This window comes from Dermacentor variabilis, chromosome 6 (assembly GCF_050947875.1).
Source record: "Dermacentor variabilis isolate Ectoservices chromosome 6, ASM5094787v1, whole genome shotgun sequence".
In the NCBI taxonomy this organism is placed as follows: Eukaryota; Metazoa; Arthropoda; class Arachnida; order Ixodida; family Ixodidae; genus Dermacentor; species Dermacentor variabilis.
This window is the reverse complement of record NC_134573.1, coordinates 183,343,690-183,369,194: the sequence shown is the minus strand read 5'-3', so window position 1 is coordinate 183,369,194 and position 25,505 is coordinate 183,343,690. Positions and strand designations below refer to the sequence as shown.

General features: G+C 46.8%; 1 protein-coding gene across 7 annotated transcripts in view; it reads left to right on the top strand.

The window, feature by feature from the left end:
- Nucleotides 1–20,082, top strand: part of LOC142585926 (kynureninase-like) — a 73,353-nt gene extending 53,271 nt beyond the window's left edge. For 6 of the 7 annotated variants that reach the window (XM_075697027.1, XM_075697025.1, XM_075697023.1 and 3 more), the window contains 3 exons: nucleotides 12,905–12,990; nucleotides 14,203–14,436; nucleotides 19,627–20,082. In XM_075697027.1, coding sequence (XP_075553142.1) covers nucleotides 12,905–12,990; nucleotides 14,203–14,436; nucleotides 19,627–19,758 — 452 coding nt within the window. In that variant the 3' untranslated portion in view covers nucleotides 19,759–20,082. Of the gene's footprint in view, nucleotides 1–1,854; nucleotides 2,005–12,904; nucleotides 12,991–14,202; nucleotides 14,437–19,626 lie in introns of those variants that run through there. The other variant, XR_012829150.1, reaches the window with a different exon arrangement.
- Nucleotides 20,083–25,505: the final 5,423 nt, after the last annotated feature.

Genomic DNA, 25,505 nt, shown 5'->3' with positions numbered 1-25,505 from the left:
TTACCTTGCATGCACCACTGCTGTTTGTCTGCGTAGTACGCAGAACACACAAGGGAAGGCTTTGGGTTGAGGCATCATTGTGCGCAATATTTCATAACCTCTGAGAGGGTTGAGCATTGCCATTGCCTTACATGGCACATCGCATCATGGCAGAGGTTTTAAACTTGAATGGGATTATGGGGCTGTACATGCCAAAACCACAATCGGATTATGAGGCACGCTGTAGTGGTGGACTCCGGATTCATTTTGACACAGTGATGTTCTTTAACGTGTGCCAAAATCTAAGCGCACATGCATGTTCTATTTTATACCCCGTCAAAATGCGGCTGCTGCAGCCTGTATCAAATCCACGACCTTGAGCAATGCCATAGCCGCAAAGCTACCGCGGCGGGTGCAGAAGTGTTGATTTGACATGTGACCGCTTCCTTAGTGTCGCCTGGACCCTGTGCAAGTTGTCCACCTGACATATTTGCATGATGTTTATTTTTCAGAAATAGCAGTAATGTACTGTAGTGTACCTTGAACTTAAGCTTATCCAGTTTCCCCGCAACTGCTGTCGTATAGTAGTAGGGTTTCCTTGCTTTTTCACGTCACCTCCCCTCCCTTGTATGGGAACTGCCTCTTCTTCTCCCTCCTCTGTCTACGTCCCCTCTGGACTCTCATGTTAGTAGAAAGGCAAGCACTGCAGTTTCTGCAATGCTTTAGTGTGGGTCACGGATAGTTACAGCTGTCAAGAGGCTAATGTGGCGATGCCCAGGGAGCTCCAGAAGGCATTGTGGCCATTCAACGCGGTGGAGTCCAAACGAGCTTCTCACATCGTTTTTCCTCACTGCTTTGCTCCTGTAATGTATGCACATGCTCTGCTTCCCCCCGACAGCAGCAACAACAGCAGCAGTAAGAAAGTTGAAGGAAGAGTCAAAGAAATTTTCGCTTTAAAAACAAGTGGTCGTGCGATATCTCCAGCAGTGCTGCTGGTGTTGCATGGGTACCCACACACTTAATGGTACATTTGTGCACTTACTAAAACATGTGGGTTTTTGTATCTCCTACATGCATCTATGAAAGACGTCACAGAGACATGTGCAGCATCACGTTTTGGACGCTGCAAAGTGTAGTTGGGGCAGCTACGTTTTACTTTTTAGAGCTAACCAGTCACAAGATATCCAAGATCAATTGTTCACATCACCACTTGCAAGGTGATGCACCTAGAGATACCCAATAGTAATAGATCATTTTTTTATACACGACCTCCTCTATAAACTTCTGACCTGCTCACTGACGCCACCCATACGGTGGCGCACAGACCTAAAAAATGTTATGTAGAGACCGAAGGTGCCGGCAGGTGCCGCCTGAACTAACTCCCCATAGCAGACAATGCGATGTCGTGCACATTGAGCGCACGGCGGTCCTGGCACTGCTGTGCACTTCCTGTGTTTATTTTTCAGGTTTCTAACATGTAAATTGACTGATTCTCGCAGTTTGCCTCAAAGCAATGCTCTGGCCATAAGAAGCACCGTAGTGGAGGGCTCCAAAATAATGTTGACTACCTGACCAAGTTGCACGATCGATTTCTCAGCGGGAGTGCATAGGTATCAAAAACAAACAAAAATAATGTACAATTGGTGGCCTGGAAAATGTAACCCTTATATGTATTCCTTTCCTTGCTTCATTTTGTGCAGCGGCACCTCGCTGTCTGTTGCAAAAATAATTCGTCCATGGGATAGTTACTACACTGATCTTGAAACCCGATTTTCTGCAGCATGAATAAACAGAACATGTACAAACAACATACATAGCCGCCCGTCTAAGTCATTTACCTTTATGACCTGTTCATTCCTACTGCATAAACCCAAGTTTCAAGATTACCTTTATCATCCTGTCCACAAGGGAAGACAAAAGCGAGAGGACGGAACGGTCATGTTTTACGCATCAGGGTCTAGCAATAGCAACTTTCTAAGGATGAAAGTGTGCAACACAACCGTCGGCGTACCAATATGTGCTACAGTGAGTATTTGCACCTACAATGTTTTCAAAATGACCCCTAACACCCTAACACTGTTAGTTCTTGTGGTAATGGCCAACCTTTTTAGCACTGATGGAGCTTCTCTGTCATTGCCATGTATCTCGCATCGGCGATGCTCCCGCACTTTCATCACTGCGCCTGCATCGTCATAAGAATGCTTCAGATAAAACCGTTAGGAGACATACTGAACTCAATTCACCAATTTTTGTGAGCATTACTGATCCATGGGAATGTGTAGAAACAGCCAAGCTTCATCTTAGTCTGACTAATGCTTATACTCTACGTATGAAAATCTTGTGCAGAGAAACTTTTTCTTTTTGTAGGATTTCCATATTGAAAAGGGCACATATTCTGGTTGGACATTTTTAGATGTCACAGCCTGTTGTTCGCAAAACTAGATTAACCTGCATGATATAGCCCACTACTAATGCACTATATGTCTGATCAAAGGCTGTATTTTCTAAATTCTTGGTTGACATAGTGCAGGTGATGCATGATGCAATGTACTGACACCTCAAAAGCCTCTGTAGCATGAGATTAAAGAACAAAATTTTACTGCACTGCAGCCAATGCATTCACCCTCAAAGTGAAATGTTCAGTGGACACGTCCCCTTATGACTGCTGCACATTTTCATAATTTTCATGCTCAGTGCTGAAGATGCATGAAAATTTTAATTTCCTTCTAAATCCCATTCTCAAAAGCTTTTGCAGGCAGGTGTATGTAACACTTTGCACTGCAAGAAATAGTTTTATTCACTTAACATATGGTACATTGGGGGTGGGGGGGGGGGCAGCATCAGTACTTGTAGTGAAGGTTCCTGTTCACATTTGCAAACATCACTTTTGAAGCCTCATAAATGTAGGAAAACCAGTAATCTGCAACTAAAATGTTCATACCAGCAGAACACGTTATGTTAGTGTGCAACCCACAAACACTAACAATGCAGTCTGCAATACTATCAGTTAAAAGTGGGCTTTACGACTAAGAACCTAATTGAGTATATCCAAGCTCCAGCTACCTAGCACCCAGAAATTTACCGACAGCCCATCAACATCACATCTGAAGAAAGTACACAGGCATCAATTACTCTGGCAGAATTACTTACTCTGGCAGAATTACAATCAGCTGTGCTCCAAGTGCAACAAAAAGTTGCCCTAGGAGCTGATAAATTCGCAAATGGAACTGCACAGAATAATAACAACAGTTCCTTTATTTTTCATCATGAACATGGGCTGGGAGAGAAAGCTGAGAATATCCTGTCGTGATCCTTGATTGCCACCTGCTTGACTTGCAGAAAGGAATGCACGAGTGCACCACTGCAGGAAATGTGTTACTGCTGCCGTACCCTAAAAAGGTGCCTACCAAGTTGGCTTTTCCAAATTCCCTGAGTTTTCCAGGTTTTCCCTGAGTGATGCAGAACTATGTTTTATGTCAAGACGGGCTGAAACCATATCGCCCGATGCTGTCACTCTCTAGTAAGCATACGAAAAAGTGAAAGAAAAACTACTTGTCCAATTTGAATACTAAGGAGTAGTGTTTATGTTATTCAAAAAGAGATGTTATTCAAAAAGAGAATAGAAGGGAGGGGTTAGTAAAATGCACAGCAAATAAAATGTATTCGAAAAAAATTGCAAATGGAGTCAGACATTCTCAAATATGAATAAAAAGGAGAGGCATACAGAAGCAAACATTTTCGAATATGTGCTATTTCTATCAACTGATAGCAAGCTCAGTGGTATGATGCCCGAACGTTGTCACAATTGAGATTCTCTCTCAACAGCTTGATTGTCAACCTCAACTGTCCTGACATACTCTCAGCCCGCGCACGATGCTTCAGTGTTGTGTTTCCCGGCTTTAAAGAGCTTAGTGTGGTTTGGATGAGGGACACCTGCATCTCAGCATCAGCCAAACTGTTTTTGGAGCTCAAGCTCCTTCAAAACGGCGGCAGCACGCTTCTTTTCCCGTTCATTCCTCGATGCGTTGGTCCTTCCTGTTCTTGTCCTTCCGCCACTCATTCGCCCCCACAGACCACTTGCATCTTATTGGTCAGTTGCATAGTCCATGTCCGATTTTTTGAACTCCCTAGGAGCCGCGAAAACGTCACAAAAATGGTTAGTTTGAAAAAATAAAAGCATGACATTTACTGTCCTTAAGTGCTCAAACTGCCACAGGCACATGCGAAAACACTCCGAAGGCCTGCCGGTACACATATTAGGCGTATCGGTGCTTGTACTGTGACAGGAAATACCGGGTGTACGCGTGTATAATTAAGGAATACATACTGTGTCCCATAGCAGTAGCCCCTTCCCAAGCTTGTTATGCCTCACTGCAATACTTTTGCATATGCTTCACCAAGTCACATTTCTGTACAGAGGCAAAGCTGACTTTCAGAAACCGGCTTTATGCAACGCATCGTGCTTTCCAAGCTTCTAAGCCAATCGCGAGGACCACAAAGGCAGAGTCGGTGCCATTGCTGACAGCAGCGAATTCTTTCAATGAAAACACTGCACCCAACGGCAAGAAGCTTAATAGCGAACGTCGAAGCAGCTAGGTGTAGCATTGCCGCAGTGGTGGCTACGTCTGCCAGCTGGTCTGTGTGCGAGAGTGTCGGTTCGAGGCGGCAAGGTAATCAAAATGGCAGCGGTGGTGGCTTTGATTAATGTCGTTTCGGACCTGCGGTCATGGCAAAACCTCCGGAAAAATTGGACGGCGAAGAGTTTTTACGTCCGAAATTTCAGACGTTCCAATACATTGACTCCATGGGGTACGTGGTGGTGCCGCGAAGCCGTCCAAATTATCGGGAATCCGGAAAGTTGGTCGTTGACTGTACACTGGCAACTCCTCCAGCCGACGACAGGGTGTCAAAGACGATTCAGTACGATTCCTGTCTGTTAATCAAGCCAGCATTACCTTGACTTTCGACCCTTTCAATAATATTACAGCTAATTTTCCCTGATTTCCCTAATTTTTCCAGGCTACTCAAAATACCTGAGAATTCCCGGTTTTCGCTTGGTAGACACCCTGCCTAATGCTGTTATTGACTGTGCAGTCGCTGACACACGATCACCTCTGAATGTCACAAAGTGCCTACAGCACACACCCAACAAGCAGAGCATGCAAAGACAGTGACTGAGAGCGAAGCGATAGGGGTAAGTTGCAGTGCCACAGCATGCAGCGGCAGTTTGGTGAACTAAAAGAAACTAGGCGAGCAAAAGCAAATCTGCCATCAGGGGGAGTGCCAGCATGAGCAGGTCGGACATTTATAGAAGAGGTCATGGTTTAATATAAACTATTGACCTTAATTATTTAGACTGACTAAGATTTGTTATAAGAAGATCAGATGAAAATACAGTGATATACAGTTCATCCCGGATGTATCGAACTTGAAGGGGATGGCGAAATAGTTTGATATATCGATAATTCGAAATATAAGATATGCATGTCAAAAGCTTCTCTAACACCACACATCTCAAGGCAGTTTCCCGATGTCGTGACTAGCGGGAACTTACCGATCTGTGCCTCCAAGGTGTGTAAAAAAACAAAAACACAGCGCGATGACCAGAGCACTTTATTTCGGAAGAAAAAAATCTGTGACCTTTGCTTACTTTTTCTTCTGCACCATCAAGTTCATTAAGCTGTCCTCAAGCTTGTTGACAGTGTCCAAATGAGAAAGGCCAGCTCCCTACATTGTGCCACAAGAGCGGCGAATGGCGCTGAAAGCTGATGCAAGTTCAGCTGCAGTGCATGGTGGTTGGTCCCCTTCGTCAGAACCTTCGCCGCTGCTCGAGTCAGCGTCCTCGTCACCCATGATGTCAGCCACAATCTCCACATCAGCGTGATCCACTACAGCTTGCACCAGCATGCCAACCAGTGCCACCAGTGAAGCTTTGTTCTCCGAAGGCCACAGCAAACCATTTGGCCTTCTCCATGAGCATAGAGCCGTCAACAGGTATGTTCTTGGCACGTGTCTCCAAAAACCAGGCGTACAATGCCCTCTCGACCTTGTCAAAGGTTGGGACGCGCTCCAGGGCGACTGGACTGCACTGCCTTCAGCTTAAGATCAGCTTTGTTCTTGAGGATCGTACTCAGGGTGTTGCAAGGAATTCCAAATGCCGCGGCGACCGACGACTTTTTCTTGCCAGCCTCCACCCGTCGAATAATGTCCGCCGTTGTTGAAAAATCCAAATTCTTGCGTTTTTTCGCGGCCATGGCACCAGAACACGTGCCAAAAGCGGAAAGAAAAACTCGCTGCACCACACGAGTCTCAAGCCTTCGCGTTGGCCTTGTGAATAAAAGGAACAAAGTGAATCGAAAGACGCGCCACTCCATGTCTCCGCACTACCACAAGCCCAAGCTGCACTGACCTCATTCGTCTCGCTGTACCAGAGGTGTCAGCCAACTAAAACACAAGAAACAGGCGCCTGCGGTCAGCATGGTTTCTCCCTCCCGTTTCCCTTTCACACCCAATCGCACTCCAAGTGCTCCTCGTCATGTCCCTTTTACCCACACGCCCCTTTCTCAGAATGCGGGGCGGCGCGCGTGAGACCTCGGGAACATCGCGAGAGCATCGTGAGGAGAAGCGCACTTGCGGGGGTGGGATGCGATGGGAGAAGCGCACTTGCAGGGGTGTGGTATGGTGGGAGAAGCGCACTTGCCGGGGCGCAGCTCAGCACGGAGTTCGATACATCGATATGCCGGTGCACGGGAGTTCTCTATACGCGAACAATAGCGCTATACTTTTGCATGGGATTCCCAAAGGGATTTTTCAACTGTTCGATATAGGCAATGATATAGTATAGTATATTGTCACAGACAAAGCCACAAGAAGACTTCGGTCGACGCTAGAGATCTTTTATATATGTCACTGTCCTGGCACCTTCATCGTTCTCTTCTTCTCGGAGCCACCCAACATGCCTAGCATGTGGCACCGAATTGCACCGAGTGGCTGTCAGCTGTGTCGAGGTCGTGGCATTACCCCCCTCCCTAGAAGCATCGTCTCAATGCGGAACATTGATGCACTGGAGATTGCCAGGTGATACTGTTAAGACAGACATAGATGGTGAGAGAGGTGTGGAGCTTTGCTTTCAGCGGGAGTGGTATAACTTCAATCTAGAGATGTGAACGACATCAGACAGGCGTGGGCGTCGGGGACGGCGACTGGTGCCTTCTCCTTCAGGAATCACTTCGTATGTGACGTCGCCGAGTCGTTGAACGATCCTATAAGGTCCAAAGTAGCGGCGCAAAAGTTTCTCCGACTGACCACGCTGGCGGATCGGTGTCCACACCCATACTTTGTCACCGGGTTGATAAGTGACGTCGCGGTGACGAAGATTGTACCGGTCGGCGTCGTTGTGTTGTTGGTGGCGGATACGCATTCGTGCGAGCTGGCCCGCCTCTTCGGCGCATCGAGCGAATTCCGCAGCATCAGTGACAACATTAGAACAGTAGGTGGGTAGAAGCATTGCGTCCAACGTTGTGACAGCTTCCCGGCCGTGTACCAAGCGAAAAGGGGTGAAGTCGGTAGTTTCTTGAATGGCAGTATTATATGCAAACGTAACATATGGGAAAACGTCGTCCCAGTTTTTGTGGTCGACGTCAACATACATGGAAATGATATCAGCGATCGTTTTGTTTAGCCTTTCTGTGAGCCCATTCGTCTGCGGATGGTAAGCAGTGGCTTTGCAGTGAACTGCACCACTGAGGAGCATGATATCTTCTGTGAGCTGCGCTGTAAATGCTGTGCCCCGGTCGGTTATAACCACTGTTGGAGCACCATGGCGGAATACGATACCATATACAAAGAAGGTCGCAATATCATTAGCAGTGCCTCGTGGGAGTGCTCGGGTTTCAATGTAATGTGTAAGGTAGTCTGTGGCAACAGCAATCCAACGGTTACCAGCCCTCGGCGTGGGGAATGGTCCAAGCAAATCTATGCCAACCTGCTGAAAAGGGATCCGTGGAGGATCCACGGGATGGAGAAAGCCAGCCGGACGCACGAGTGGTGTCTTGCGTCTCTGGCAGTCGCAGCATGTCTTCACGTATTGCTTTACGTCACGGCGAAGGTTAGGCCAGAAGTACTTTTGCCATATGCGTGAAAACGTTCGTGCGAATCCCAAGTGGTCCGAAGATGGCTCGTCGTGAGTGGCCCGCAGGATATCGTCACGTAGTGAAGACGGCACTACAAGAAGGCAGGTGGTTGCAGTCGAGTGAAAACCCAGTTTGTAGAGAACGCCATCGTGGAGAAAAAACGAGGATAATTTGCGGATGAACATACGAGGCGGCTCTGGTAGACGGTTCTCAAGGTAGTCGATGAGAGGCCGGAGTTCTGAATCATCGCACTGTTGCTTGCTGATGTCTGATACTGTGATAATGGACAGAAATGCGTCCTCTTCATCAAAGTCGTATGGCGACGGTTGAAGTGGAGCACGTGACAGGCAGTCGGCGTCGGTGTGTTTACGCCCGGACTTGAACGCTATCGTCATATCGTATTCTTGCAAGCGAAGACTCCAGCGTGCAAGACGGCCAGATGGATCCTTCAGATTGGCGAGCCAGCACAATGAATGGTGATCTGTCACAACTCGAAATGATCGGCCGTACAAATATGGTCGGAACTTAGCAATTGTCCACACAACGGCCAAGCATTCCTTCTCCGTAGTGGAATAGTTCCTTTCAGCTGGAGACAAAGTGCGGCTTGCGTATGCAACGACGCGCTTGGCTCCATCTTGCCACTGTACGAGGACGGCACCAAGGCCAACGTTGCTGGCATCCGTGTGCAACTCGGTGTCACCGTCTTCGTCAAAGTGTCCTAGAACTGGAGGTGTGTGCAGACGTTTCTGGAGTTCACAGAAGGCCTCTTGTTGGTCCTGCTCCCAGACAAACGGAACATTATCCTTAGTCAACCGTTGCAACGGTTCGGCTATCCGTGAAAAGTTAGCCACGAAGCATCGATAATAAGCGCAAAGCCCTAGAAAACAGCGGAGTTCGTGTTTGTTCGAAGGTGTTGGAGACGAAGCAACAGCAATGTTTTTGTCGGGATCTGGTCGAACACCCTCGTAGCTGATGACATGGCCTAAAAATTTGAGTTCGTCATACCCGAAATGGCATTTTTCAGGCTTTAAAGACAAGCCAGCAGTACGAATTGCGTCTAGAACTGCGCGTAAGTGCTGGAGGTGCTGCTCAAAAGTTTCTGAAAAGACAATGATACCATCTAAATAGACAAGGCATGACTGCCACTTGAGACCTGATAGAACCGTGTCCATCATGCGCTGAAAAGTAGCAGGCGCAGAGCACAATCCGAAAGGAAGGACCTTGAATTCGTAAAGTCCGTCAGGCGTAATAAATGCGGTTTTCTCACGGTCACGCTCATCAACCTTTATTTGCCAGTAGCCGCTGCGAAGGTCCATCGATGAGAAGTATCGAGCATTTCGAAGGCAGTTCAAAGGGTTGTCGATGCGGGGAAGGGGATAAACGTCCTTCTTTGTAACATCGTTAAGCTTGTGATAGTCAACGCAAAAACGCAGTGTGCCGTCTTCCTTTTTCACCAGAACCACAGGTGACGCCCATGGACTGGTGAAGGGCTGTATGATATCGTCGGTAAGCATTTGTTGGACTTGATTTCGGATGGCGTCTTGCTCTTTACGAGAAACACGATAGGCACGTTGGCGCACGGGTCTTTCATTGGGATTTGTAATAATTCTGTGTTTCGCAATAGGCGTTTGGTTGACCTTCGATGCACCTGATAATTTAGAATTCACATCAATATTGCTGTTGGCTGGTACGTCACAGTTAGAATCTCCATCATTTTGCCCTACAGTTAAACAAGCGGGAAAATCACTGACTGGCTCCAAATAGGCGATGGCAGTTCGTGGGGCGAAGTGCTGGTATTCATGACTGAAATTGGTCACTAAAATCTGAGCAGTCCGTGACGACAGCTGCAAGATGCCGCGGGCTACGCAAACCTGTCGAGCCAACAAGACTGACAGATTGCCTTCAGCGATTCCGAGATGGGGAGGATTATCGTCTGTTTCTACGGTGATCAACGCAGTACTCCGGGGTGGTCAAGTAGCACAGTCACCAGAAACGCGTAACACCGTGGACTGTGGGTGGTAGTCGTCCGAAAGAGTTGCGTGTTCGCTGGAAAATGTGACAAGCAACTCGCGAAGGTTTATGATTGCGCCATAATCCCGAAGAAAGTCCATGCCGAGTATGACCTGCCTAGAGCACTCTTCCAGTATAATAAATGAACCGACAAATGTGACCTCACAAATTTGTACCCTGGCAGTGCATTTGCCGATCGGCGTGAGAACATGACCGCCGGCTGTACGGAGCTTAGGTCCTGGCCACGGTGTCGTCACCTTGCGAAGTGCCGTAACCAGTTGTCCGCTCATGACAGAATAATCGGCGCCAGTATCGACAAGAGCGGTTACCGGGTGGTTATCGACAGAAACGAGTATGTCGGCTGAAACAGGTTCACGGTTTTCGAAGGAAGGTGTCGAAGGTACGCAGTCGTCGTTGTCGTCGTCGTTATCGTCGTCATCGGGGTGTCGCGGTGGAGGATCTTTCGAAGTGCGTTGGACAGCGGCCCCACCTCCGGAGGTCGCTGTTCTCAGTTTCCCCGACTTGGGCTCGTGGGCCGGTTGCCCACAGAAGCGGAGAACGTAGTGTAGCGGCTAGGTGACGCCGATCGTCGAGGAGGTGGTGATCGTGACTGGCGCCTCTGCGGAGACGGAGATCGGGTCGTTGGCAGAGACTGTTCAACCGGTGGGAACTGCGCGTACGGCGATGAAGGTTGACTGGCCAGATATTGCTGGATTTCTCTCGGGCGTTCTCCCTCACGTGGGCGACGAGCGCCGGGGTGATAGCCCTGGAGTCCAATTCTTCGGTAGTAGCAGGCACGGTACAAGTGGCCCGCTTCGCCACCGTGGAAGCAGAGTGGCTGATAGTCAGGTGTGCGCCACACGTCTGACTTTCGCGTATTGATTAGGGGTCTCGTGGACCCGTACGTATTTGTACATGAACCTTGGCCCTGAAAGTGGCACGGTGGTTCTTCAGAAGAAGGCGGGTTACGGTGGTTCCCGGGTTGCGCAAGTAGCCTCACTGCTTGCGCATAAGTCAGTACGGGGGCGGATTCAGGTCTGGTTTGCACGAATGGCTGTGCTGCCTGGCGAACTTCTTCGCGGACGATATCTGTGAGGGATGTTACGGTCGGTTGAAATCGCACTCCCTATAGCCGGTCGAGCTCCTCATGCACGACACTACGCACAAGCTCTCGAAGCGCATCGGTATCATAGGGTAACGAGAGAGAAGGTGCTGATACCAGGTTGAATTGGCTATCGTAGACCGAGGAGCGTTGTTGAAGGGCTCGCTCCATTTTTGTCGCCTCACTGACGAACTCAGCTACTGTAGCTGGAGGCCTTCGCATCAGTCCAGCAAACAGCTGCTCTTTTACTGCACGCATCAGTAGGCGTACTTTCTTCGCTTCTGTCATGCCAGGGTCAGCACGCTTGAAAAACCGCAACATGTCTTCCACGAACATGGCTACGCTTTTGTTCGGCCTTTGAACCCTATTCTGAAGGGCTTGCTCTGCTCGCTCTTTTCTTGCGGGGCTGCTGTACATATCGCGTATCTGCCGTTGAAATTCTTGCCAGGTAGTGATGGATGGCTCGTGATTAGCGAACCATGTTCGGGCAGAGTCCTCTAGGGCGAAGTACACGTTCCTTAACTTTTTCTGCTCGTCCCAATAATTGACGTTAGCCACACGATCGAAGTCATCGAGCCAGTCTTCCACGTCCTCAAAAGGCTCACCATGGAACAGCCGCGGCCAGCATGGGGTGTGGAGAACCAGCAACGCAGGAGGCTGTCCCATACCGTACGTCCTGTGTCTGGCTTGCAGTTGTGGTGGACATCGTCGACAGATCTTGCAGGCCATATTCCGGAGGCAGTCTTTGAAGCGGTCGGCTTTTGCGTAGGTTGTTCGCTCCCTGTTCTTGGGGGTCAGAGTACACAGGCGCGTACCCCGCACCTCCACCAGTTTGTCACAGACAAAGCCACAAAAAGACTTCGGTCGACGCTAGAGATCTTTTATATATGTCGCTGTCCTGGCACCTTTGTCATTCTCTTCTCGGAGCCACCCAACATGCCTAGCATGTGGCACCGAATTGCACCGAGTGGCTGTCAGCTGTGTCGAGGTCGTGGCAATATGTAGTAGTATATAGTAGTATATGTTGGTTTTTTGCTTAAAACTGTTCTTATATGTAGTAGTCTATGCCTTGCAACATTTTACAAGTTTCTTTAAATTACTTAATGCATATGTTAAACAGAAAAAGTATCTACAAGCTGAAGTCATGCAATCTAAATGCTGTGTGGGGCCAAAAAGCCCAAAATCATTGCACTGAGGAGGCCAAACATTCAAAAAGCAACATAATGAAGCAGCAGAGATGGCTGTGTTAAGTGACAAGACAATATATAGTTCATAAATGCCTACATCCACAGATGATTCAAGGTCATGGGCATTGCAGCAAACAACCAGGAAGAAAATTCATATCTCTAGCATTAGTTCTGGATCACTTGAACTCACATTTGCACCCATTTGGACTTGCTGGGGCTCACTCACTCAGCATTGGATCCACATGTTGACTTACATCAGTGGTCTCAAACTAAGCACCAAGAATTTCATTTTTGCCTTGCAGCTTGGATCAAGCATGGGGCTTACTTAAGGTAACACCTAACACCTTTAGGTATGCACCTGTGTGCTAATACATGATCATTGTGGCAGAGTAGCCAGCCAGGTCAAGCTATAGCTCAAGCAGATGTCTCTGCCTTTCTTTAAATAAATTTTTCTATTCTCTCTCTCTCTTATCACCATTGTGGTTTCGTTCCAGAATTTGATCCATGTCTGTCAGCAGATGTCTTCAAGCTCTCCAATGGACCACCTCTTCTAATTGCAACAGTAATGGCAAGCCTGGAGGTAACCTGTAAATGAAAGAAGCAGCATAAATGTTTTATCTAGTGATTATAGCAGAGAAAAGATAGATTTGAAAACTTTTTGTTTTTTCCTATATATATATATATATATATATATATATATATATATATATACATATATATATATATATATACATACATACCTAGCTTATATCTGAAAAACCTGTAGGTAACATATAATGGGATCCAATAGAATCCTTATTTTGCAGTCTTTTATCAGTAATTCTTTGATTTGTGTGTAGTCAGAAAATCATTCTGTAAACACTTATGACTGCACACACTGCATTTACAGCAAATGTAGTGTAGTACTACACACATAAATAACAGAATTGTTGATAAAAATAGGCAAAATAATGATTTTGTTGGATGCCATTACATTCTGCATTGCCTACAAACACTGCATGCAATTTGTAAAGCTCTTTGCCATTTATGTATGCTTGAAGAAACAAATACTCAATTTTTGGATGAGGTACACTAAAGCACATTGTATTTCACATGTTCAAAAGGATTCATTTTAAAATTGCATCCGTTCCTGATGTTGGTAACCTGATTAATATTGTACGTGAGAATGCTTTACTTTGAGCTCTTATAAAAACTGCAGCATAACTACTTTGGATTAGTTGACTACTTACCTGGTTCTCTTTCTGAACATAATGCTGAATGCATGAAAGCAAGCTGATGCTGAAATGAGCCAAATAGATGAACAGTTAACCTGGTTTGCTGATGGCTGCTAAGTATGGTGAACTTTGACATGCAGTTGTCATATCACTGACAACTCGTGACACCACAGCAATGTGACCAAAAGTTGAGTAGTCCTTTTTGTCGCTTTAGGCGTGCACATGCCCTTTGACAGGGAGTGGACACAGCCAAACCAGCAGGTTCCTACCTGCTAGACATGTCCTAGTAGCTGTCTCAAGTGATAAAAGTGCACAAGAAAGTTAACAGCTGATTGCTTTTATTGCAGGGTAGTAAGAAGGCATTAGCTAGGTGATTGTATATTCTAGAAGTTGTGGATTTTTATGCAAAACATAGTTGTTTCTCACAGTAAGTTCATGAGCAGCACAAGAAAATTGTACTGTGACAGAATTTAAGAAAATGGCTGGCATAATTAACTGGTGTAATTATGAACTTGAGTAATCCCTGTGTCTCTGCCCCCCCCCCTTTTTATTATTATTATTTTTTTAATGTTCAACAGATGTTTGCAGAAGTCAAGGAACCTGACCGTCTGCACAAGCAATTTCTGCTCACTGGTTACTTTGAGCTTCTCATGATTGATGACCTGGGTGCCAGCCACGACATTACAGACAGAACACAACCGTTTCACATTCTCACGCCGTCTGACACAACAAAAAGGGGTTCCCAGCTCAGCATACACCTTGCTGAAGAGCCCAAGTTCACACACCAAGAGCTACAGCGCAGAGGAATTCTTGTGAGTGTCTCTGTTGCAGATCTTCTGCACACTGTTCTTTGACAGATCAGCTTCTGGCACTTCATCACATCTCGCACTTACACCTACCTGTGTTGTAAGTCCTGTGGTTGCTTGCCAGCACCCATGAGGTGGAGATCCAGTGATATGAATAATTGGGCAAGTTGGCACCTTGTAAAGGAAGTGGGGGGGCAGCATACAAAAATAGGGTGTCTACCAACTGGGAAAACTGGGAATTCTCAGGAATTTTGAGTAGTCTGGGAAAACTCAGGGAATTAGTGCCTCTATCAGGGAAAATTAGCTGTAATTTTATTGAAAGGGTCGAAAGTCGCAGTAATGCTGGCTCGAGTAACAGACAGGAATCGTAATGAATCGTCTTTGAAGCCCTGTCGTCGGTTAAAGGAGTTACCAGTGTACAGTCAACGACCGATTTTCCGGATGCCCGATAATTTTGATGGCTTCGCGGCACTACAGTCGAACCCCGCTACAACGAACGTCGCTTCAACGAAATTTTCGCTTCAACGAAATATTTCCAATTCCCCGTCAGCTCGCTATACAAAGTAATGGAACAAATTTCTCATCACAACGAACCATTTTTGGGGCGCGTTTCCGCTTCAACGAAATTTTTGCTATGCGAAGCTCGATTTAAAAATATATCTTACAATAAAACAAGCATATCGCCGCCCATCTATGTACTTCCATAGGCCCACGCTGCTTTGTTTCGCTAAACATTCGCTGGACCAAACTAATCCACTCACTGAAACGCACATGATCACCGCCATAGCTTGGTGTTGATGACTATCGGGCTGGCTGCCTTGCGACAAGGCGCGGGGGCAAGCTCCCGTTTTCTTCCAATCCAATTCAGAGCCGCAACCAATCCGTTGCCAAAGGACGCAGCAGCCTGGCAACAGCAGCGCGTTTGCCCTAGTTTTTTTCACTCGTGCTTGTGCTGCTAGTGCGCTGTAATGAATGCGAGCATGGCGACTTCATCTAGAAAGCGGAAGTTCCTCTCGCTTGAAGAGAAGGCACGGATTATCAGCGCGGCATCCAGTGGCAGGAAAAAGGGAGATGTTGCAGCGGACTTCGGCATCTCACAGAGCACGCTGTCAACGATCTTGAAGTCGAAAGACGCGATAGCGCAAGCTCTTTCTTCGGGGACATCCGCGAAGCGGAAAAAGCTGACGCAAGCGGCTCATGAGGACCTTGAGAAGGCTCTGTACACGTGGTTCCTCGACGTGCGCGCAAAGAAGATGCCGGTCAGCGGAAACATGTTGCAGCAAAAGGCACTTGGCTATGCCTGTATGCTGGGCATCAATGATTTCAAAGCCAGCTCAGGGTGGCTGACCCGTTTTAAGGCCAGGCATGAAATCGTCGCTAAAGTGCTGTGTGGGGAGTCGGCCTCATCAGACGCCGACGCTGCATCTGCTTGGGCATCAGCTACTGTGCCGGAATTAATGGAGAAATATGCCACATCAGACATATACAATGCCGATGAAACGGGACTTTTCTTCGAGCTCCTCCCCTCCAAGACGCTTCACATGAAGGGCCAGCCATGCAGCGGAGGGAAGCATAGCAAAAAGCGTGTGACTGTGCTCCTGTGCTGCAACATGGACGGGTCTGACAAGCGCTGCCCACTGGTGATAGGCAAAAGTGCGAAGCCGCGGTGCTTCAAAGGTGGCAAGAGCCTGCCCGTCAAATATGTTGCCAATAAGAAGTCTTGGATGACACGGGCCGTTTTCAAAGAGTGGCTAACCGCTTTCGACCGTGACATGACGGCAAAGAAACGTAAGGTTTGTTTGCTCATCGACAATTGCTCAGCGCATAACGTTGAAGACGTTCAGCTTCAAAGCGTGGAAGTAAGATTCTTCCCGCCGAATTGCACGGCTTTAATCCAGCCGCTGGATCAAGGTATCATCAATAGCGTTAAAAGCGCTTATCGACAGCGACTGATTCAGCGGCTGGTGTTAAACATCGACACCGGTCGGGCAATCGAAGTGGATTTGTACATGGCTGTACAGATGGTCTCAGCAGCGTGGACGGCAACCAGTCGCAGTATCATCTACAACTGTTTTGTGCACGCCGGCTTTCACTCCGATGCTCAACTGGCAGCGAACTCCACGTCGGACGAGGAAGGCTGCAGTACAATTGCTCCACCCTCCACAGAGGCCAATGCGGCATGGGCAGCCCTTCAGGACTCCGGAGATGTGCCGGCCGATGTTCACATCGGCGACTACATCGCTGTTGACAGTGAAGTGCTAGCTCACGAGGAGCTGAGTGACGAAGCTATAATTGAGGGCGTTCGCCACAACGACGCATCATCGGATGATGACAGCGACGCGGAGGACTTAGCGCCACCACCTGCAATAAAAGTGATGGATGCTTTTGATGTGATCCGCAGATTTTTCGGTGCTCACGATGACGACGTCGCGATGCAACTGTTCACCGAGTGCGAAAGCCGCGCCACTGCACTCGTGGCAAAAAAAAAGAAGCAGAAGAAGCTGACCGACTTCTTTGGAAATAAATGATGTTTTGGGACTATGTGGTCCAACCTGACAGTGTTTTTGGCCTGTTTTCGCCTCAACGAAATTTCGCTTTAACGAAATTTTTCGCGCGCCCCGTCAGTTTCGTTGTAGCGAGGTTCAACTGTACCACGTACCCAATAGAGTCAATGTATCAGAACGTCTGAAATATTGGATGCAAGAACCCTCCGCCATCCAATTTTCCAGACTTTTTGCCGTGACTCCAGGTCCAAAACAGCATTAATAAAAGCCACCACCGCTACCATTTTGATTACCTCGCCACCTCGAACCGGCGCTCTCGCACACCAGATCCACTGGCAGCCATAGCCACCACTGCGGCAATGCTAGACCTAGCTGCTTCGACGTTCGCTATTCAGCTTCTTGCCGTTGGGTGCAATGTTGTAATTGAAAGAATTCGCTGCTGTCAGCAATGGCACCGACTCCGTCTTTGTGGTCCTCGCGATTGGTTTAGAAGCTTGGAAAGCAGGGTGCATTGCATAATGCCGGTTTCCGAAAGTCAGCTTTGCCTCTGTAAAGAAATGTTACTTGGTGAAGCATACACAAAAGTACTGCAGTGAAGCATTACAAGAGTCGGAAGGGGCTATTGCGACGGGACACGGCATGTATTCCTTAATTATACACGCCTGCACCCGGTGTCTCCTTTAACAGTGCGAGCACCGATATGCCTAATACGTGTACCTAATACAGGCCTTCAGAGCTTTTTTTAATGTGCCTGTGGCAGTCTTAGCCCTGAAGAGCAGTAAAAGACATGGATTCACTTTTCCAGCTGGCTGATTTTTCTGACGTTTTCGCTGCTCCTAGGCAATTTGAAAAATCAGACTTTGTACAACTGACCAAGAAGATGCTTCAAATGGTCCGTGGGGCGAACGAGCGGCGGTAGGAGGATGAGAATAGAAAGGACCTACACATTGAGGAAAGAACGGGAAAGGAAACGTGCTGCCGCCCTTTTGAAGAAGCTTGAGCTCAAAAAACAAAGTGTTGGCTGATGCTGATATGCAGGTGTCCCTTATCCAAACCAAAATAAACTCTTTAACGCAGTGAAACACAGTGAGGTGTTGTGCACGATCTGAGAGTAAGTCAGGACAGTCGAGGCTGATTTACAAGCTGTTGTTAGAGAACGTCAATTGTGACAAAATTCGGGCCTCATACCACTGAGCTTGCTATGAATTGATAGAAATAGCTCATATTCGAAAATATTTGCTTCTGTATGTATCTCCCTTTTATTTGTATTTGAAAATGTCTGGCACGATTTGCAATTTTTTTCGAAGACTTCTTATTTGCTGTGCATTTTACTAACCCCTCCCTTGTATTCTCTTTTTGAATAACATAAACACTACTTCTTAGCATTCAAATTGGATTAAGTCGTTTTTTTTCTTTCATTTTTTTCATATGCTTATTAGAGAGTGACAGTATCGGGCGATATGGTTTCAGCCCGTCTTGATATAAAACTTAGTTCTGCATTACTCGGGGAATTTGGAAATGTCAACTTGGTAGACACCCTGAAAAGCACAGCAAACAAAATGTGGTAGACATAAATGCTGCAAATGCTACAGCATTTGTGGTCTACACTTTTTCCTTTGTATTGTGTTTTTATGCACTGCCCCCCTCCTTTCTTAGGTGGAGGTTAAAATCAGTGCTTGCAAGCCACTACATGATAGGTGCATTTACTTGGAAGCCGTGTGGAAATCTGTCTTGGGCTATCATGCTAACTTGAACTAATGTTTGCCTTTATTGTTTTTTAATGTGAGTGGATCTTTACTTATTGCCTCTGGACATGTGGTTTTAAAGGACCTTTCACCAGGTCCCAGTGAATATTTTTGCTATGTTGTTATAAAATGGTAGTTGTTAATTGCCATTGCAAAGAGCATTCTACTGCAATAAAATGGAAAGAAAATAATAATAAAGATTTAAAAAATAAGAGTGCACATAAAAACAAATGGCATGTCACATGATGTGAGGAAACAACCTACTCTCCCCATGGCCAGAGGCTCTTGCCAATCACTTTGAGCTGTGTAAAACAACATGCCACCATTGCCTACTCCGATATCGAACCAAAGGACCCACATCACATTTACGTCACGAGTCCTACCTCCTTCTTCCTCCCTGATCCCTCCCTCCCACTCTTTTTTGCTGTGTAACAGAATAAATAGCTTTATTTCGACACTGATTAAACAAAAACAAAAAATCTTATGAAAAAATGTGTGGTTCATTATCGTCGACGCTTATTGCACGCTGCATCTCATGGGAATCCCTGGGTCATTCGTATTGCTTCTGGCTATTTGTGTGCTGCAAATGATACATGCGATGTAGATGTGAACGCTGAAGCATCATCTTTGTTTTTGGGGAGAGACTGCTTTCAGAATAAGGGTGCATGGGCTTTCGTTTGAGTTATGAGCTGTTTTTGCAATGTGCATATGGGTAATATAGTGCAGACATGTCACCACATGATCTATACACCAAGCTTATTTCTTTACAATGTCCATACCTAGTCAGGAGCCCATCGAAGTTTCAACATAACTGTCAATGCACATAATAGTTTCTGCGGTTTTAATTACTGCTGTTATTACCCCTTTTGAAAAAAAGAGTAAGTACAGTGCTCTGTTCCTTATTCAGTGGTGTTTCTATAGGCACTTATGTGCTTTGTTTATTTCAGTGCGATCTGAGAATGCCCTCAGTTGTCCGGCTCGCTCCCATGCCTATGTACAACACTTATGAAGATGTCTACAACTGCATCCAAGCATTGAGAGAAATCTGTGCCAACTTTCCTTTGAAGAAAACCTCTTGATCATCGCTCTTGGCATGAACTGTAGTTTTTTATAAAGTCCTTGTGAGAACGGTGAATTCTGACCGAAGGATGTTTGATTTTGACCTTACGAAACTTGTGGTGAATTGAACAAAAGGTGACAGTATAGGCACTGTGGTACAGTGGTTCATTTCTGTCCACTGGAGTTGCACTGATCTGCCTAAGCAGTTCAGTGCTTGATTGGGCTTTGAATCTTCCAAAAAACATGAAAGCAAGAGGTGCCAATGTTACACCATGTGGAAAAATAAATACAGATTAACAGGTGTGCTAAAACTGCATTTCAATAAAACTGGTTGCAACAAAACATGTACTTTTGTGTATGTCTTATGATGGGGAGTTTACACCAGAACTTCACTTGTGAAAAGCACTATGTGTGTTTTTCACGGAGTGAAAACTCTTTCAATCAGTTTACTGACCGAAAAAAAAAATATAAAGCAAAAAGAAAAGAAATATAAAGCAAAAATAAATGCTTAATACATGTATGCCTGACTGTATGCTCTTCTGCCTCCTACAATGGCTGCAGGAGGATTGGAACTTGCTGCAGTGTTTGAACAGCGCAACCTGTTAACATGATTCAGGAGCAGTGCAGAGGCCTTGGCTGTAGCACACTGCTTTTTCTGAGATTGTGAGAATTACTTTCACTACAAGTGTCTGCCTATAAAGCTGCCAAGTCTCTTTAACAGAGCCACTCTACACGTCACTCAAGCCAAAGCTAGACATGGGCCACTTGCTTAATGACATTCCCAAGTTCACTAGCACTAGCACATGCCAAATCTTTTTCACCTGTCAGCTGTATGCCCCATGCGAGACCAGGTGAAATGCATCAAGAGGCAAATCTGCTTTCCTCCAAACTCTGTCTGGGGAAGGGCGCCATATTGTTCCTTTGTGTGTATGGCTATGTTATTGAACAGCAGGAATTGGTGGGAATAAGGTATGTTTGAGCATGATATTTTAATGTTGGAGCTGCACAAATGGCAAGAGGAGCACTATAGTCGTTCACTTTGGAACATGGTTCCTTATTATGCATACTCACTAATGTGCCCCAGGCACATACAAAGTGAAGTGTGTGCATATCTAGCTGGCAACGTACCAGAGCACACAAATTTTAATGTTAAAAGTGGGACTATCACAAACACAGTCTGCCAACATAGCTGAGTTAATTCAACTATAAATATTGCCACTATAATTTGCGGTTGTGAAAAGTAACATTCAAAACAAGTTCCCTTGAAACTACTTAATGACTAATTTTGTCATAAGACAACTTATCCGAGTTACACATATGGCTGTTCAATGTTGTGGCTTTTAGAATGTGTAAAGTTTAGAAGCTTAAGATTTATGTGTCCCTTTGACACTCCGTGTCATCCTTCGCAGTGCCACAGAACATATGCATGGCTTAGTTTCACTTTTACATTAACAACAAGAACAAAAATGATGTCGAAGATGGAGAGGCAGGTATGGTTTAGGGCTTAGAAATGGAGTATTTGCGCACGGTGCAGAGGCGGCTATTAACTGAACCATGCAAAACAAGGTCATACAAACATGCGCTCCCTATTCGATCAGTGTTTTTGCGCCGAATTTTTGTGCCACCCCAGAGAACGTGGTGTCAATCAACGCGTCTTATCACAAGGATTACGTGGATGCCCATTTTTCGCCTCTTTGTGAACTGTTTTCTGCGTGCCACATAGAAAAGGTGCCAGCCCCTAACTCGTGCTGTAGGCCTAGGCCTCACAGGCACGACGGAGTGTAGGCATGGCCTCCGGCTTAGCTGTTGGAAGGCGTGGAGATCACCTCGGAGGAAGATATCGGATGGATGACAGCCATCACTCGCCAAAGGAGACGTGCATTAGCCGCTGACGGAAAATCCGTGGCTATAAAGGATACCAACCATGGCAAGAAAGGTAGTTGCCGCACGGCCACCTTGCAGAACGTGCTTAAGCGCGTCGCTACCGTCTCTAGCATCCCGATGCTACCGAGGGATCACATCAAGATAATTGTCCGACCACGCGGCAGCCTTGACGTTAAAAAGTTTAGCCTGGTACATCTCTCCAGAGCGCTGGCCATGGCGGCAGCCTTAGTGCCGGAAGACACGACGGAGGACACGTACTGTCCGAATGGCTATCAAAACCTTTTGGTGGTATCGACTCCGCGGGAAGAAAATGCAGGAGCTTATGCCAAGGTACGTAAGATCCATACGAGGTATGGACCCTTCGAAGTGGCGGCCTACACCGCAGCAGGAGAAGATACATGCAAGGGTGTTGTTCGCGGTATCGACCTGGACATTAGCGACGCGGAACTGAAAACCCTTTTCGTCAATCATCTAAATCCGGGCCTCGTCGAGGTATGTTGGATCAAGCAAACTACAATGGTGGTGGTACTTTTTGAAGGACAAAGAGTGCCAAACCACGTTATTTGTGGCAAGGTACTCATGCCCTGTAATCTCTACCAATGACAGATAGATGTGTGCCACGGCTGTGGTGAAATCGGACATAGATCCGACGTGTGTCCCAATCCGGCAAGTGTTAGAAAGTGTAGGGGCTGTGGAATCACTTCCCCACCTGAAGATCATCAATGTGATCCCAAGTGTGCTATTTGCGGTGGCGCACACCCAACTGGGGACCGAAAATGCAGTTGAAGGTTCCAGATGCCTTATATTGTGAGACAAAGGTGTTGAAGGTGCCAGTGACAGCAAGAACGCTATACACAGGTGGCCGACGACATTGACGACAGCGACGATTCCCAGCGCAAAGGGGTGATGCAAGAAAATGACGCCAACTTGCGCTCTTGCACGAGAGGACGCTCCAGCTCACGAGGGCACTCCCGCTCCAGGGGGCGCTCTCGATCCAGAGGACAACCCAGCTCCGGAGAATCTTCTGGTGTCGACTCGCAACCCCGAGGACCTGAGGCAAGATCGAGGTCCCGTTCACAGTCGACCCCAAGAGCAACCTGGGTCGAACGAGTCAAGAGCGGAGGCCCTGGGAAACCAGGACAACTGACAAGGGCAAGGTCTAGGAGTACTAACGGTAGGGCACAGCCGGAACGTGAGTCAAATCCCCGAATATTGGCATTACAATCAGAAAATCGGAAATTAAGGCAAGAACTGTCTGAGCTCAGAGAGGCTTTTAAATCTTTTAAAGAAGGGTCCGAAACGCCCCGTAGTCAGATGGAGACAACGGCTCCAAAACCCTTGGCCAGTAAACCCAAACGTAAAGCCCCCCACCCTGTTCCCATTCGCGAAACGGAGGAGGAAGATTTAGAAACCACTGAGGCAGAGGAGATGGGAGAGAGTGAGACACCCCCCCCAAACCCAAAAAAGTCAGAATAGCCGCTAGGTTAGCAACAATAGACAGGACTCTGGCGAAAATCATGGAGCTCATCACTAATCTAGTGCTCGAGTGGGTCAACTAGAAAGGCCCAAAGTTAAGGCAAAGGCAAGCGCAGCGGCTGCATCAGCAGTCCACGGAGGCACAAACCGCAAGTCCCTAGAGTCAGCCCAAACGCGGACTCTAGGGGTTCGGGTGGTCAACCAATCGGATCATAATGGCTGCAAATGACAGCAACAATATCAAAATATGGCAGTGGAATTGTGCGAGTTTTCAAAGGCTCCCCTGCAGTAGCTCATTAGATCGGCCAAAGTTAAGCCGCACGTTATTCTCTTACAGGAAACACTAGCTAAGGGGGATATCTCTCTACCAGGTTACAACTCCGAAACCTTGATCATTCCACAGGGTCGGGGAATAGCGATTTTGGTTCGAAAGGGTACCTCCTATACGAGCTTCCCAAGTACAAGGTTGGTCTAGAAGCACAAATGATCGAACTCATCCTGAAGAACAAAAAAGCAGCTAACGTGTGTATAGCTAACGTTTATAGCTCTGCGGCAGATAGGAAAAGGGATGTTAAGACCCTCTTGGGCCACATTTCCAATAAGGCAGATACAGCCCCACTTGTAGTGGCTGGGAACTTCAACGCTCCCAACAAAGAATGGGGCTATGGTCATCAGAGCGTCAAGGGCACTAATTTAGCAACCACGGCGAGTGAGTTAAAATTTGCTCTTATTACAGATGCTAACTTCCCCACGAGAAGTGGTACCTCCACTACCAGAGATACAACCCCGGATCTAACATTCCTTCGGGGAATTGAAGGCTCGTGGGACAATCTGCAGGAGAATTTAGGAAGTGATCGTTACATAATTGAGGTCATCTTACAGACGCAACCACCACCCTAAGGAAATATGAGTACATGGACTGGGATCTCTTTCGTAAGTTACGTAAGGAAACCAGCATAGATGGCGAATCTTATGAGGAGCTTTTAGATCAACTAAAGGCAACGATTAAGAAAGCTACTAAAGCAGTCTCAACAGACAACAGTCCCAAAAATGGACTCCAAGCTAGCTCACATGCTGGAAGCAAAGAATTCCCTTCTAACCAGATGGAAGAGTCACAGACTTAATAGAAGACTTAGAGCCAAGATCGCCCAAGTTAATCGTGATATCGAAACCTACGTGGCTCAGCTCTCACGTCAACAATGGGACGAAGCTTGCTCAGAAACAGACGGCAGATGCGCAGAGGAGGCAAATGGAATATATTAAAAAGCCTACTTAATGACAAGTTTTCCAGGGGTACTACAAACCTCGCCTAAACAGACTCGTCAATAAACAGATAACTATAGGGCGGACAGCAAGAGAGGTCGCAAACGACCTCGCACACATGTACCTGCCACTTAAAAATGAATATGAAAACGAAGAAATAAGCTAACCTAACTCTGAAATGTCGCAACCGGACTTGGACAGTGACTTCACTGCAGCTGAGATAAGGCATGTACTCTTTAATTTAAATGGGAGATCTGCCCCGGCTCCGGATGACATCACAAGTAAACTTTTGCGAAACCTGGACGATCATGCCATAGACATAATCACGGTCAAAATTAATAGTCACTGGAGATCCGACACCGTCCCACTGGAATGGAGGGAGGCCAAGGTGACATTTATACTGAAACCCGGCAAACCACTAACAAAGAAGAACCTCAGGCCCTATCACTTACATCCTGTATTGGCAAGGTAGCCGAACATGCTATTCATAACAGGATAATAGAACACATAGAAAAGCAGCAGCTTTTCAGGCACAATCTCATAGGCTCTTGGAAAGCATTATCCACACAGGAAACCATGCTCATGATCAAACATGCTATTACTGACGACCCTAGCAGGGACGTAAAGGGCCTCCTGGGTCTGGATCTTATCAAAGCATTTGATAAGGTGGCACATAAACATATCCTACATGAAATCTCAACCTTGAACCTGGGAAGCAATTTTTACAATTATGTGAGGTCCTTTCTAGCTAATCGGACAGCTCGGGTAAAACTCGGGATAGTCACAGGTGGTCCATACAATTTAGGCAACAGCGGCACACCACAAGGTTCAGTATTGTCCCCACTCCTCTTTAACATTGCCATGCACAGGCTCTCGGAGGAATTGTCCAAAATCCCGAGCTTGGGGCACGTCATATACACTGACGATATCACAGTGTGGGTCCACAGGGGGTCACTCGCATCACTAGAGCAGACACTACAGGCAGCCGTAGACACCACAGAATCCTTCCTTAAGGGCACCAGACTCAGTATATCACCTAATAAATCTGAGCTGCTGCTCTTTAGACAGGGGAGACAAGGTGTTAGAAACCTTGCGCCTTTAGAAACTCTACCAATTAAAATCACAGACAACACAGGACAGGTCA